The sequence below is a fragment of the Leguminivora glycinivorella genome, chromosome 20 (genome assembly GCF_023078275.1).
Source record: "Leguminivora glycinivorella isolate SPB_JAAS2020 chromosome 20, LegGlyc_1.1, whole genome shotgun sequence".
In the NCBI taxonomy this organism is placed as follows: Eukaryota; Metazoa; Arthropoda; class Insecta; order Lepidoptera; family Tortricidae; genus Leguminivora; species Leguminivora glycinivorella.
This window is the reverse complement of record NC_062990.1, coordinates 5541492-5556490: the sequence shown is the minus strand read 5'-3', so window position 1 is coordinate 5556490 and position 14999 is coordinate 5541492. Positions and strand designations below refer to the sequence as shown.

General features: G+C 35.9%; 1 protein-coding gene across 1 annotated transcript in view; it reads left to right on the top strand.

The window, feature by feature from the left end:
• Positions 1–14999, top strand: part of LOC125236910 (zinc finger and BTB domain-containing protein 17-like) — a 40538-nt gene that overhangs the window by 2071 nt on the left and 23468 nt on the right. Inside the window, exons 3-12 of the mRNA XM_048143827.1 lie at positions 4557–4699; positions 5263–5422; positions 6397–6510; positions 7283–7415; positions 8342–8397; positions 8540–8726; positions 9979–10101; positions 11004–11087; positions 11777–11874; positions 13500–13566. Coding sequence (XP_047999784.1) covers positions 4557–4699; positions 5263–5422; positions 6397–6510; positions 7283–7415; positions 8342–8397; positions 8540–8726; positions 9979–10101; positions 11004–11087; positions 11777–11874; positions 13500–13566 — 1165 coding nt within the window. The remainder of the gene's footprint in view (positions 1–4556; positions 4700–5262; positions 5423–6396; positions 6511–7282; positions 7416–8341; positions 8398–8539; positions 8727–9978; positions 10102–11003; positions 11088–11776; positions 11875–13499; positions 13567–14999) is intronic.

Sequence of the window (14999 nt, the reverse complement as noted above, 5' to 3'; positions counted from 1 at the left end):
CAGCCTCGAGAAGATTTCAGTCCCCCCTCAGTTGGGAGGGGGGTATCCACTATGGGACCGGCAAGAAACTCGGCGGGCAACTTCTTTTCAAAACATTACATCTTATAATTAACATGCATTAAATAACAACATACAATTTAACATGCAAAAGTATTCATCAAAGAATATGAACAGACTAGGTACTCTATGGAAATCGATTTCAATAAATTATATTATTGCTTAATAATACGTCGTTCTTCTTCAGAGAAAACATATCAAATTGTCATAGAAGAAAAAGATAATATGAATCTCAATATCATTAAATATGTAATTTACCTACACAACATAAAATATAAAATATTTGATGTGCTTTCTTATCTGAACTGTGTCCTCTATACATAATACAATTATTTTAATTGCTATTCGTTTTTTGTAGTTTCTGGTTCGGGCCATGCATGTTTGTCTGTCAAATAGTCCTCGACTCTGTAATAAGCCTTTAACATCAATGATTTTTTTAAGTAGTTCTTAAGAGCTGGGAGGGGTAATCTCAAAGCAGTGTCAGGTAACTTATTATAAAAATGAATGCATTGCCCAACAAATGACTTCTGTACTTTACGGACACGAAACTTCTTTATGGCAAGCTTATTTTTGTTTCTAGTGTTATAATTATGGATATCAGAATTCTTAGTGAAACAGTCTAAATTCTTAACAACATAAATTATACTATCATAAATGTATTGGGAAGCTACAGTTAAGATATTAATTTCTTTGAAGAGTTCTCTTACTGATTCACGTGTTCCTAAGTTGTAAATAGAACGAATGGCTCTCTTTTGTAATACAAAGATAGTCTGTATGTCAGCTGCTTTGCCCCAAACCAGAATACCGTATGACATTACACTGTGAAAATAACTATGATACACTAGGCGAGCTGTCTCAACATTAGTCAGTTGCCTGATTCTCCTAACGGCGTATGCGGCTGAACTTAATTTGCTTGCTAGTTTCTTTATATGAGGACTCCATTGTAGATTTTTGTCCAATGTTAAACCAAGAAACAGTGTTGTATCTACCATCTCTAAGCATTCATCATTCAAAAGTATTTTTGTATCGATTGGTTTAACATTCGGCAGAGAAAATCGAATACATTTGGTTTTCTTAGAATTAAGAAGTAAATTGTTGACAGTAAACCACTGCAGTACATCAGCTAACGTGCTATTAATTACATTGTAATCCGTAGATTTTCGGTCAACATTAAAAAGCAGTGATGTATCATCAGCAAAAAGTACTATTTCACAAAAGTTTTTCACTATACATGGCAAATCATTTATATAAACCAAAAACAGGAATGGACCTAAAATTGAGCCTTGTGGCACTCCTAATTGGACTACAGTCCCGCTAGAGCGAGTTTTGTTAACAACTACTGTTTGTGTTCTATTGCTAAGGTAAGAAGACATAAAGTTTAGGGCATTTATAGACAAACCATAGTGTTCTAATTTCAAAATGAGCGTTCCATGATCCACACAATCAAAGGCTTTTGAAAGATCACAAAATATGCCAATTGCATCACAAGAATTTTCCCAAAAATTATATATATGTTTAATGAGTACCGAAGCAGCATCGGTCGTGGAACGGCCCCTTGTGAAACCGAACTGTTTGCTTGTAAGTAATCTATGTCTGTTGAAGTGTCCCAGTAGATCATTTAACATTAGCTTCTCAAAGACTTTACTTAGTACAGGAAGTATTGATATGGGACGGAAATTGGTTATATCACTCGAATCACCCGATTTAAAAAGCGGTATGACTTTGCTACATTTCATAAGATCTGGAAAGGTGCCTTGTGAAATTGAAATATTATATATTACGGCCAAGTAAGGTGCTATTATATCTATGACATGACTAATTACTTTAACTGATGGTGTGTGTGTGGATTGAGTGAGCACCTTCCGAAAATAAAAAAAAATATGCTGATCATTTAGTAAAAGTTCTAAAACAATTGTAAAACGAATCTCTGAATTTGTAAAAAGATAAATCAAAAGATACAGCCATTAACATGTGCTCACTCAGTTCTCACAAAATACCAACGAAAACAGTGAATATATTCATTTAACATATAATATTTATATACTAACATTTAGTAAAAAATAGGCCAACCTACCTCTATAAATATTAGATCACCTAGTGACGTATTAAATTTTTTACAAATAGTTTCTTATGCTCACTCAATCCACACACTTTTGAAAAGCCGAATTTTGATGAAAAACATAAGATTTAGACCGCTATTATATGTGTATAGTTTAGTAAAAGTGAAATGGGAATTTGTAAAATACAAAACGAACCACTAACGTGTCAGGTTTTTTTATAATAAATTTTTGTAAGTGCTCACTCAGTCCACACGTTTTGAGAAAGTTAAAAATGTAAATATCTTACGATTTGTAGCACCTAAGACACTCGAAAGTACTTCAACATTTAGTAAAAATTTTTACTAAATATCCACCATCTAATATTTTATATTCGTTGTCTGGTTTTAAAGATATTCAGACATAACTTTTCTCATACAAATGTATCAAGTAGGGTGACCACACTATGTCGGCTCCTGATTTTCCCCACCTTCCCATTGTCATATTGAGATTGGGGAGTTTCGTTCAATTTTGATAATAGTTTACCGGATTTGTAAGTGGGAGCGAGAAAAGAATAACTATTTCTCGCTCCCACTTACAAATCCGGTACGCTCATCTGTTAGCGCGATTAGATTACCAGGTTCTGGTTTCTTACTAGTGAAGTATTATATTCTTTGTTTCTTACCAATTATCATTCATGTCCTTTTTAATGCATGCATGTCGATATGGTTATTATCCTGACGTCGATAAAAATTACACAATACACATCATCACTAGGCCAAGATAATAACCTAAAAACAGTTTTCAGATGGATAATTAATATGGTATTAGTTTAATATTATCAAAATTGAACGAACGAAACTCCCCAATCTCAATATGACAATGGGAAGGTGGGGAAAATCAGGAGCCGACATAGTGTAGTCACCCTACTTGATACATTTGTATGAGAAAAGTTATGTCTGAATATCTTTAAAACCAGACAACGAATATAAAATATTAGATGGTGGATATTTAGTAAAAATTTTTACTAAATGTTGAAGTACTTTCGAGTGTCTTAGGTGCTACAAATCGTAAGATATTTACATTTTTAACTTTCTCAAAACGTGTGGACTGAGTGAGCACTTACAAAAATTTATTATAAAAAAACCTGACACGTTAGTGGTTCGTTTTGTATTTTACAAATTCCCATTTCACTTTTACTAAACTATACACATATAATAGCGGTCTAAATCTTATGTTTTTCATCAAAATTCGGCTTTTCAAAAGTGTGTGGATTGAGTGAGCATAAGAAACTATTTGTAAAAAATTTAATACGTCACTAGGTGATCTAATATTTATAGAGGTAGGTTGGCCTATTTTTTACTAAATGTTAGTATATAAATATTATATGTTAAATGAATATATTCACTGTTTTCGTTGGTAGTTTGTGAGAACTGAGTGAGCACATGTTAATGGCTGTATCTTTTGATTTATCTTTTTACAAATTCAGAGATTCGTTTTACAATTGTTTTAGAACTTTTACTAAATGATCAGCATATTTTTTTTTATTTTCGGAAGGTGCTCACTCAATCCACACACACACTAACTGATGTTCCCCATAAGTCTTCCGTTTTCTTTAAATTGAGTGACTTGAATGTTTTAACAATATTTACAGAGTCTACTTGACTAAATTCAAATGAATTATTACATTTCTTAACATTAGCACAAAGTAATGAATGGGCTTGAGCCGCAGAAGAATGTAAACATTTTGTGGTGGTACTCCAGCACTCTGCCAACTGAGCCACCAAGACTTCAACCAAGCCAGCGAAATTATCCAGAGGTCGTGAGTTCAAGTCTAAGCAAATTTATTCCAAAGCTATGCAATATATATTTATTTCTGATTTACTTTCATTTGTTGTTGCAAAGGGAATGCTAAAGGGTCAATCCGCGGCAAGAGTAACGTGAGTCACGATTTTATGGCAATGTTCCATTTATTCACGACAATCACGACGCAAGTTCATTGATAATCTATCTCTAAATAAGTGTTACTTTCCCGATATATTTATTTAATCAAAAAGTAACACAGCATTACAGTTTACACTAAGGCACTGTGAAACTACAAAATACAAAACAAGACATAAACGATAAATAATACAAAAAATAATACAAATTAAACATTAGATTTGGGCGACGACGTAACAGCGTGGCTCCGTTGCGTCGTCTGACTCGGTGTAGGATTCGGCAGGTTGCCCCGGAACCGCCGAAATACCACACCCTTCGGCCAGAAGTCTGCGCATAGATGCATAGAGCTGTAGTTAAAATAAACACGCAATGAAGTCGTGACTCACGTTACTTTTTACGTGGATTAACCCCCATTGCGATTTCTTTGTCATATGGGCGTGCCATGCCACTAATGTAAGTCTATTCTCTTAATATCAACTACTCGAAATATGGTTACCATTAATCAAATTTTTAATTTGCCAGAGTAACCTGCAGTCCGGGAAGAAGCTTCTAGACATTGTGAGTGAGATAGCAGAGAAGCCGCTGAAAGAGGAAGACATACATTCTACTGTGCTATGCAAGAAATGCAGTCAGACGTGCAAGGAGTATGATGACCTGCAAGTGCGGTAAGGAATCTCTCTCATGATTCTTAAGACAAGCTTTTATTCATGTATAAATTTAAGTATGTTAATATCTGGGCGACCAACTCGGTTCTATTTTATTATATCACGTCTTTAGATAAAAAAAAAAACTTATAAATGCAAAAAAAAAAAAAAACTGGCCGGGATTCGAAACCCTGACACCTGCGATCTGTCTGCGAACAATAGACCGACCTCGTACGACTGAGCTACGCGGAGCCGACCAAAAACCCCCACATAACAAATTTCAGCGAAATCGTTAGAGCGGTTTCCGAGATCGTCGGTACATATAAATTATTATACAAGAATTGCTCGTTTAAAATAAATATACAAGAATTGCTCGTTTAAAGGTATAAGATATGTATTGCTAGGAGCTAGGACTTTTCAACTGTTGTATTATTTGGTGTATAGCTATATGTTCTGAAGTCTACCCTAAAGTCCTGCTTTGTCGCTTACCATAAGAACTAGAGTTGCAACGAGTTTACATTTAAAAAAAGTACAGTGAGTTTTAAAGCTTGTCACATTTTGTGTAATATTCTATTTTTTTATAGACTAAAGTTAATCAAGACGGAGCTCCATGGACAAATAAACAAGAACAATGAGAGTCCCACCAAGCCCGAGGCCAAGAAAGTTGTCCTGCCCGCTTCGAAGCTGCACCCATTGCCTCCAGACTTTGTTCTCAATGTTGGTCGCTTACCTGGAGTACAGAAGGTATGTTCTGACAATGAGGAGGCACACTCAAAGGGTATGACAGATGGCGCCACCCTATTAGTCCATTGCTCAGATAAAGTCATATGTGAGAGCGGGAAGATGATAATTGTTTTCTCTCTCTCACATATGAATGACAGTGACATGCCTAGACACTTGCACAGGCGCCGTCTGGCAGGATAAAATGTCAGTGTGCCTCCTCATTGTAATCTAGGACAAATTTAAGAAAAAGTTAAGATAAGATATGATTTTTTATATAACTGTGTGCAAAATGTTTACAATACTACAAGTTAATGAAGTTAAGAACCAACATCTTATCCATCACGGACGTACAATATTATTTCCTGACACTAAACTATAACTAATTAATACATGCATGCACAATAATGAGTGTTCGGCAAGAACAGTACAAATTCTACATAACATAACACTGGCGTCTCTGCCGATGACTGGATACGGGCATTATCCGTTACAATTGCCTGCTTGCTTTACAAATAATAATTAAAAAAACTAAGGCACAACTAGAAAGTTAGACTAGTCCAAGCAGCCTGAGTCCCAAACGTATTCTGTCAAACCTCTGTAAATGATTATGACCCTAGTTTACTATGGAATATGGGCAAGGCCGGATCTAGAATAGAGCGAGTGGAGCGGCCGCCATAGGTGGGGTGCCAAAATGACGATTGATAAAAGAAACAGCCTTGCTTGCGATTTTGGTAAAAAAAAGGTAACCTAAGGCGCCATCATTCCCCTTTGCTTAGCCTGATTGAGTGCTCAGGCCTTTTAGTTACACTGTGGGCTGTTGAAATTACACACAATTGAGCTCACCAATCAAATATCACAATGTAATGAAGTTCAAATGGGCTCCACAAGACATTGGCCATAAGAATTTTGATATCATCATTTAAACTAATTTTAACACAAAATTATATTTTAAAAATGATTAAGCTTTTAAAATTACTATTATGCTTTGTTTCCAGGTAACAACTATACCATCAAAACTAAGTCTCAAAGTCACCGTAGGCACCTCCGTTCTCACACAAAGCATCAAAACTACCTCCGCGCTGGCCAAAAACATTGTCATACAGAAGACTGTAAGTTTTTTTCCCAATATTTGTAAATTGCTTGTTAAACTTACCAGTTAACGCCTTAGTTCAGATAAAGATGTTGGAGGGTAATAGATATAAGCTTATTCAGTTAAAAAATTGCTTGATAGAAAATGTTTTCTATAACCTCAATGAGTTTTTTTTTTAATATCCCGGGTAATAATTATAAGTTAGCCAGTAAGCTAATATAGTCAGTAGTTTTTGAGAATATTGTATGCTCGAAATGGGCAACTGTTGATACTGTATCTGAATGAAACAACTTTTTCTTGCCTGTTATTGCCATGGTTACGGTCCCCTGAGTCACGCTGGTTTTATGCAAGATTAGGCTACTGAAATTATGCCAGCATGCATTTAAGGAAAGGCTTGTTAACACCAGAAAAATGCATGTTTGCATAGTTGAAGTAGCATAATTTTGCATAACCTCCCTCGTAACGCCCACCATAGTTAGTTTTCCCTTTTTCCATTTGAAACTTGTTCTATAAGTAAATTGGTACGATTTTCGTTTGTTTCAAAAATCAATGTATCAATGGAAATTATTTGGTTCATGAAAGATTCAAATTCGATTGCAACTATATGTACATTGGGCCTTACGAAGTTAAAACCAGCGTGAGTCAGGGGACCGTAACCATGGCAATAACAGGCAAGAACAAGTTGATTCACCCATTTCTTATACAATATCATACCATCTTGTGTACATTAACATAGAATGAACTTTACTTTAGTAACTGGAAATAAAAGGTTTTTTATTTTATTTATTTAGCTGCCCAAGACGGAGCCCCAACCACAGAGCGAAGACCTGGTGTTTGAAGAAACGAAGGATTTTATATCATCTGTGGTGCTGCAGAGGATTGAAGATGGGAATAATGATGATCATCCTATGGAGATTGATGAAGGTAAAACATGATTGTGTATAAATAGTCATTCTAGAACTTGATCATTAGGTTGTGGCATATCGTTGACAACGGGCGTTTTAGGCGTAGCCAGACCTACGTCACTCGCTCACGGTCGCGCATTCATTCGAATGAACTAGTGGCTAAAGGGGCGCCAAGCGCCCGCCTGTGTAGTCGCGTGGCACGTACAGTCAAGTGCAAAAATACGTATCGATTTTATCCGCTCAAAAATATGTACCGAGACCTTATTCCGCCGACATTGGGACATATTTTTGATAAGTTGTACGCACCCATATTTTTACACTTGACTGTACCTATACCAACACAGATCCTATGTGTAACACCATCCCTATTCCCCAGATCAAATTTATTTTAAGATAAACCTAATATATAGATTAAACCATTTTTCTGAGTTTTACCAAAGAGGATGGAGTATTATAGAGAGTTACTGTTAAAGTAAAATGTGTAATCACAGTGCATAGACTGCCATCTCTCGACACAAGTTTAAAACTTTTGAACCTCAAGTTTGACAATTTGGCCCATATTGTTAGCTTGATGTGTGTTAAAATGTCAAATATTAATATTAGCGCCATCTAGCCGAGCGTTCCCCAAAGGTGTAACGCCATCTAGGCCACCGTATCTTTTTCTCTAGGACTTTGAGGTACGTTTTTTTCTTAGACTTTATCTGTCTATACGGAGTTACATATGTCTTTGGTTTTACGTAGTAACTTATTAGTATTAGTTAAATAAAGCGTAGGTATTTGTTGTTTTGCGGGCAAGTGAAGGATCAGTTACGTTAGTAACTTATTAATAATCTGTGGCGTAGCTCTTCCAATATGTATTGATTTGAAGACTCGAAAATGAGTAATTTATGATGTGGGGGTTACTACTGATAACATTGTTAATCTTTTTATTTTATTCATTTTTAGACTGCTCATACGCTATAGTAACTCAAGAAGATGGCACAAGCGAAGTAAGAGAAAAGGTATGTGTTATCGTTATATTTTGTTTATTTTATTCTGTTCTCATACATCCAACTGCAACATATAAAAAAGCTAAATTTTTGTTTTTAATGATTTTCTTGTTTCACGATATCATAACCTATAAAACTTCTATATATTTTACAGAAGTCAGGCGAGCAATCATCATCATACGTGCTCCAAAAGTCCGGTGATCAGTCAATGTTTGACGTCAGCCTGTTATCCTCTCTAGAAGACAGCGGAGGGGAAAACGAGGCCGAAGCCAGCACGGACCAGTATATAGTCGGGAAATTGGAGATACTGAGCGAGAGGGAAGATGAAGATGATGAGGAGCGTAAGTGAGATAGAACTATACTAGCGACCCGTCACGGCTTCGCACGGGGAGATAAGCATGAAACTGGTATTGTAAGTGACTTTTTTGTAGACCTATATACACCGTGTATTGAATTCCGTCAACTTCGGCATATAGTTAGGTCCATTAATATAGAAAACCGAGTGGCATTGTTATTTTATTTTTCTTAAATTTGTATTTTTTTCTGAAAAAAAACCATGCACCTGTGATAGATTTTACTTCAATTGCTGTTGAGAAACGGGCTTTACGATTAACTCGCACTAAGTAAGTGTCAAAACATGTCAATCGCATATCGAACACACGAATCCCGGTTCTTAACACAATTGATGTAACATCTATAGCGGGTGTATGGCAATTTTCAGAAAAAAGTTAAGAATTAAAAAAAACGAATTAAATGCTATTCTGTTGCCTATAATGGACCTAACTACATGCCAAAGTTAACGGAATTCAATAAAAACACAGTGTATAAGAGGTCCACAATACCTTGTTTAGTTATAAATCAATCGGTTATGGGCAGCATTTTCGATTGAAGCTCACGCTGCCAAAGAGCTTCCGACTTGACTAGCACATATCATATCGTCATATTTCAATCAATTTAAAACAACAATAACAAATTATACACCGAAACCTCCTTCAAGAATCACTATTCATTCATGGGCTGCATAGGCATAGGCGGCATTACGTCACTACTTTAAAAAAAACTTGTATCTTCGTCTGTCAATGAAAAGAAAATTGTAGTATTTAAGTCTGTATGGAATGCATATAGACTTACTGCATTTTAACTTTGAGGAGCAGCGTGAGATACGAGATTTTTTAAAAGTAGTGACGATTAGCTGTTACGTCGTATTTTATTATTTTGTATTATTTTTTGTATTATTTATCGTTTGTGTCTTGTTTTGTATTTTGTAGTTTCACAGTGCCTTAGTGTAAACTGTAATGTTGTGTTACTTTTTGATTAAATAAAATTAAAATAAATAAATAGGTGAAAATCGCATGAAAATCAGTAAAAGGTATTTCAGTAGTTTTTGAGTGTATTGCGAATACACAGACATACAGACGCGGCGGGCAACTTTGTATTGTAGATTATAAGGTGTAGTGATTAGAACGCCATGTTTCGACTTTGATTATCTGAAATGGTTGGCTCATTAATCATTATATATTTTTTGACTTCCTTCTTTCTTTCAGGACTCTCCTCTCTTCCGCACTTGTATCGTAATGTACTATTTTGTTACAGAAACAATAGTGATGTCTGAGGAAAACTCCATATTCCGAGTGGTGTCGGGGCAGAAGCTTGTGTACAGTGAATCCGGGCTCGAGCTGCTTAGTGAAGACGCTGACACGCAAGCGGACAGTCAAGGTTTATTTTGAATCACAAATCTTATTTCTAAAATCCATTTATAACCTAACCACAAAATTAAAATTTTGAAAAAACCCCCGACCGCGACACAGTGGACCGATTTTCATGAAACATGGCTAAAAACACTCCCGACTAACTCAGCTTTCAAACAAAAAAAAAACAAAATCGAAATCGGTTCATCCGAACAAGAGCCACAGACAGACACACATACAAACAGACAGACAGACATACAAACAGACAGTCGTTTTTGCGTTGGGGGTTAAAAATGAATACTGATCAATAAAAGGCCTCAATTCCCTACATCAACATTGTGTCAAAAAAATATGCGTCGCTTAACTTCAAACTCGGGTATCTATTCTGCTATAAAGTTGATCTTTCAGGTTATATATATTTTTGTATATTAATAAAGGAAAATTAAAATTGCCGTGTGGTGACGGGTTAAGAAGTTCATCACCCCCTTTCTTCCCGTGGGTGTCGTAGAAGGCGACTGTGGGATATGGGTTAAATTGTGGCGTAGGCGAGAGGCTGGCAACCTGTCACTGCAATGTCACAGTTTCGTTTTCTGTCAACCCTTTATTTGCCAAGAGTGGCACTGAAACTTAAGTAGTTTCATGTGCTCTGCCTACCCCTTCATGGGATACAGGCGTGATTGTATGTATGTATGTATGTAAAATTAAAATTTTGAAAAATATGTGTATGCGCGTTCTTAGGCGGTCGCGTTTTAGTGTATGGGTTGGTATGATCTTATATTTTAACCTATGTTTATAGCTTATTAGTCAAGTAAAGAAAAAGACACCTATATTTTTTAAAGGCATTATTATGATTTCAAGATGATACTTTTGGCCAGTATTTGAAGAACATGACAGTATTGACAGTACATTTAAAATCATTTTTATTTTCAGATGACGAAGATTCACAAATAGAACTTCAAGTATCTGGGGACGAGGAAACTGCAAATGCTATTATTGCTGCGGCACGGGAGCAAGGTATTAATTTTATTTTATGTAAAGTGTATCTGACATAGAATACGTTTCAAAGTGGAAAAAATCAACCATACACGGATCTGGGGATCGATTTTTTAATTTTAGACGCACGAATTCGCCGTTCGAAAGTTTGTGGAAAACTACGTAATGGATATTATTACTAGCCGTCCTTTTTCAAAAATACAGAAAAAGGTACGGTGGCGTATATGGTGTTACACCTTTGGGGGACAATATTAATATTTGACATTTTAACACATATCATATTTGCCCGTGTGGTGATGGGTTAAGAATTTCACCACCCCCTTTCTTCCCGTGGGTGTCGTAGAAGGCGACTGTGGGATATGGGTTAAATTGTGGCGTAGGTGAGAGGCTGGCAACCTGTCACTGCAATGTCACAGTTTCGTTTTCTTTCAACCCCTTATTTGCCAAGAGTGGCACTGAAACCTGAGTAGTTTCATGTGCTCTGCCTACCCCTTCATGGGACACAGGCGTGATTGTATGTATGTATGTATGTTAACACATATCAAGTTAAGAATATGGGCCAAATTGTCAAAACTGAGGTTCAAAAGCTTTAAGCCTGTGTCAAGAGATGACAGTCTATACACTGTGATTACACATTTTACTTCGACAGTAACTCTCTATAATACTCTTTGTTATACATATACATAAACATTTTGTTAACTTATTAACAGGTGGTGCGTTTATAAAAGTGCAGTCGGGAGAGATGTATCGCGTCAAGTCAGTGCAGAGCAAACCTAAGGAAGAGGAAGAAACGGACTTCACAGATCATGTTTGTATTTATATTGACTACCTACCTACATTACCATACCATATTTCATAAATAATATATTAACTCCTTACACAGATCCTAAGGCCGTTTTCACATTATCCGATCCGATATCGGATGTCGGAAGGATTTCAATGGAAAAAAATCAAGATGGCGCCTGTAATGTATGGGATATCGGTCCGACATCCGATATCGGATCGGATAATGTGAAAACGCACTAACTCTAAACTAGGCATGTTTTGTTTTATGAGCTTTAGGCGATGATATAAATAAATAAATATAAATGAATATTATAGGACATTCCTACACTGATTGACTGAGGCCTACGGTAAGCTCAAGAAGGCATGTGTTGTGGGTACTCAGATATGTAATATACAAGTATTTATATACATAGAAAACATCCATGACTCAGGAACAAATATCTGTGCTCATCACACAAATAAATACCCTTGCCGGGATTCGCAGCAGCAGGCACTACGCGCTTGGCCAAACCGGTCGTACTAAAGTATGATATACTTTACTTTGTTAAATACAAATACATCTTGTAAAAATGTAAACAAGAAAAAAACATGACTGGAACCAATCCATACAATAATATTATTAATGGAAAAGTGTGTATGTCTGTTTGTTTGTCCGTCTTTCGCGGCAAAACGGAGCGACGAATTGACGTGACATTATAAGTGGAGATATTTGAAGGGATGGAAAGTGACATAGGTTACTTTTTGTCTCTTTCTGTCGCGAAAGCCGCGGGCAAAAGCTATTTATTACATAAATAAATGCCTTTCCCAGAATTGGAACCCTTGGCTTTATAGGCAGGGTTACTCATCCACTAGGTCAGACTGACTGTCCATTTTTAACGTTATTGTATTTAAAATACTTTCTAAAACTTCTGATTTTGATGTTTCTTCTTAGTACTTTCCTAGTTATAGCGTCCAGCCGGCGTACCATGCTTCCAATTTTATCACTTATCCATGTGGATAAGACATCTGTCATTCTCACACTGACATACTTGCCAAAGCGTGACAGAAGTCTTATCCACGTGGATAAGTGATAAAATTAGAAGCATGATACGCCGGCTGGGGTTCAATGTCCTTATACTGAGACAAAATACCTACAATGAAATTTGAATCTACTTTAAATAGAATTGAGTTGCTTTTCTTTTGATTCGTTCGATTTTCAAACAAAAGAAATTCAACCCTGTTTTCTAAGGCCGATAGTTCACTATCATATGTTTATCATAGAAATATGATCGTAGGCTACGTGCCATCCTTTTTCTTCACGTTGGAGTAAAAGAGAGGCATACAGGCCTATGATGGATGGATAAAAGGAAGTCCACTGTTGTATATTAAGTTTGTAATGTTTATATATTGTACATTTTGTACTCTGTTACTATTATATAAGTGTACTATAAGTGTATAGTTGTAATGAATTCCACAGTGCTTTAGTTTACCTGTTATGCTGTGTAATTTTTGGATATTAAATAAATAAATAAATAAATGATCATATTTCTATGATAAACATATGGTAGTGGACTATCGGCCTAATACCATTGATTCAAAGAGTGGATTTTTTTTGTATGGTGGGTCGTTAGAGGATAATCAAGTTATTTATTAAAATAATTTTTGCAGTTGCAGATTGTGGTGAAGGAAGATGGCGTATTTAACTGCGTGCTGTGCAGAAAAAATAAAGCTAAAGGTTATTTATTATTATTTTTCTATTTCAAACTTATTTGGCTGCAATTTGAATAGGCCTAGTAAGTTTTATTTTAAAAGTTAAACTACTGCGACATAATTTCGTAGAAACGTTTAGATCTGTGCTATCAAAATCGCTGCTAATGTAGGATTTACATACTAACTCCGTATAGACAGATAAAGTCTAAGAAAAAAACGTACCTCACTACCATACAGAAAAAGGTACAGTGACCTAGATGGCATTACACCTTTGGGGTACGCTCAGCTAGATGGCGCTAATATGGGCCATATTATAAGCTAAGAATATGGGCCAAATTGTCAAAACTGAGGTTCAAAAGTTTTAAGCCTGTGTCGAGAGATGGCAGTCTATGCACTGTGATTACACATTTTACTTCGACAGTAACTCTCTATAATACTCGATCCTCTTTGGTACTGAGGTACATTTTTTTCTTAGACTTTATCTGTCTAGACAGAGTTATTATATGTCTTTGTTCATACTAAGAATCGTACCTTGATTTTTTAGCGCCACCTATTAAATACTATCATAACTACACTGATGATGCCTACAATTTTTTTTTTCAAAATGTGTTGACGTGACACCATAATTTTAAAATTAAGAAATATGTCATTTGTTCTTATAAAAAATAAAAACACGCAAAAATATCTGGGGAAAATATGATTTTGGCCACTTCAAAGCTGCGAACAGCGCCATCTAGTTTTAAGCCTAAAAGGCCCATGTATTTCAGGTGTACGATTGTTTGTATGTGCTTTGTCAGTCCAGTCACAGTATAATAAACAGTACTATCGTACAGTATGGCCACTCCCGCTCCCCGCTGAATGTGCCGCCCACCCCCTCTCGGTTACTTCACAGTTACCGCCTGTCCAAAACGCGAACAGTCGACTTGTCATATTTCACTCATACAAGCATAGTACGCGTTCACCTACACGAGCTTAGACTGTGTGCTAGGAACGCGCCTCTTTCATATATTTGATCGCCAGTGTCCGAGGTGTGGTCCAGTATTTTTTTTCATTATCAAAACGCCGCTCCTGGCGGTTTGACCCTAGTGTAAATTCGCCACTGGCATGGACCCCAAAAATATAGTACTTTTGCGTACTATATATGTTTCATATAGAATATAGTACGCTGGGCCAAAATATAGTACAGTACTAGGGTTGCAAAAAAACGGTTTTTTTTCTGGCTTGAAAAAAAACATGAAAAAAAACCGTGAAAAAAAACAGTTTTTTTTCTGGAGTATGTTTTTTTTCTAAAGTATGAAATCTCAAAATTTGCAAAGTAGTTAATACTTTTATACGGTTTTTTAGACTTAATGTTAACCATTAAACGAATTTAGTCAAATAACTTTAATTTCTGGTCTTATAAAAGTAACATTTATGAAATCTGTGGTTGGTAGTTATCACTATTTACTGTTGGCAACA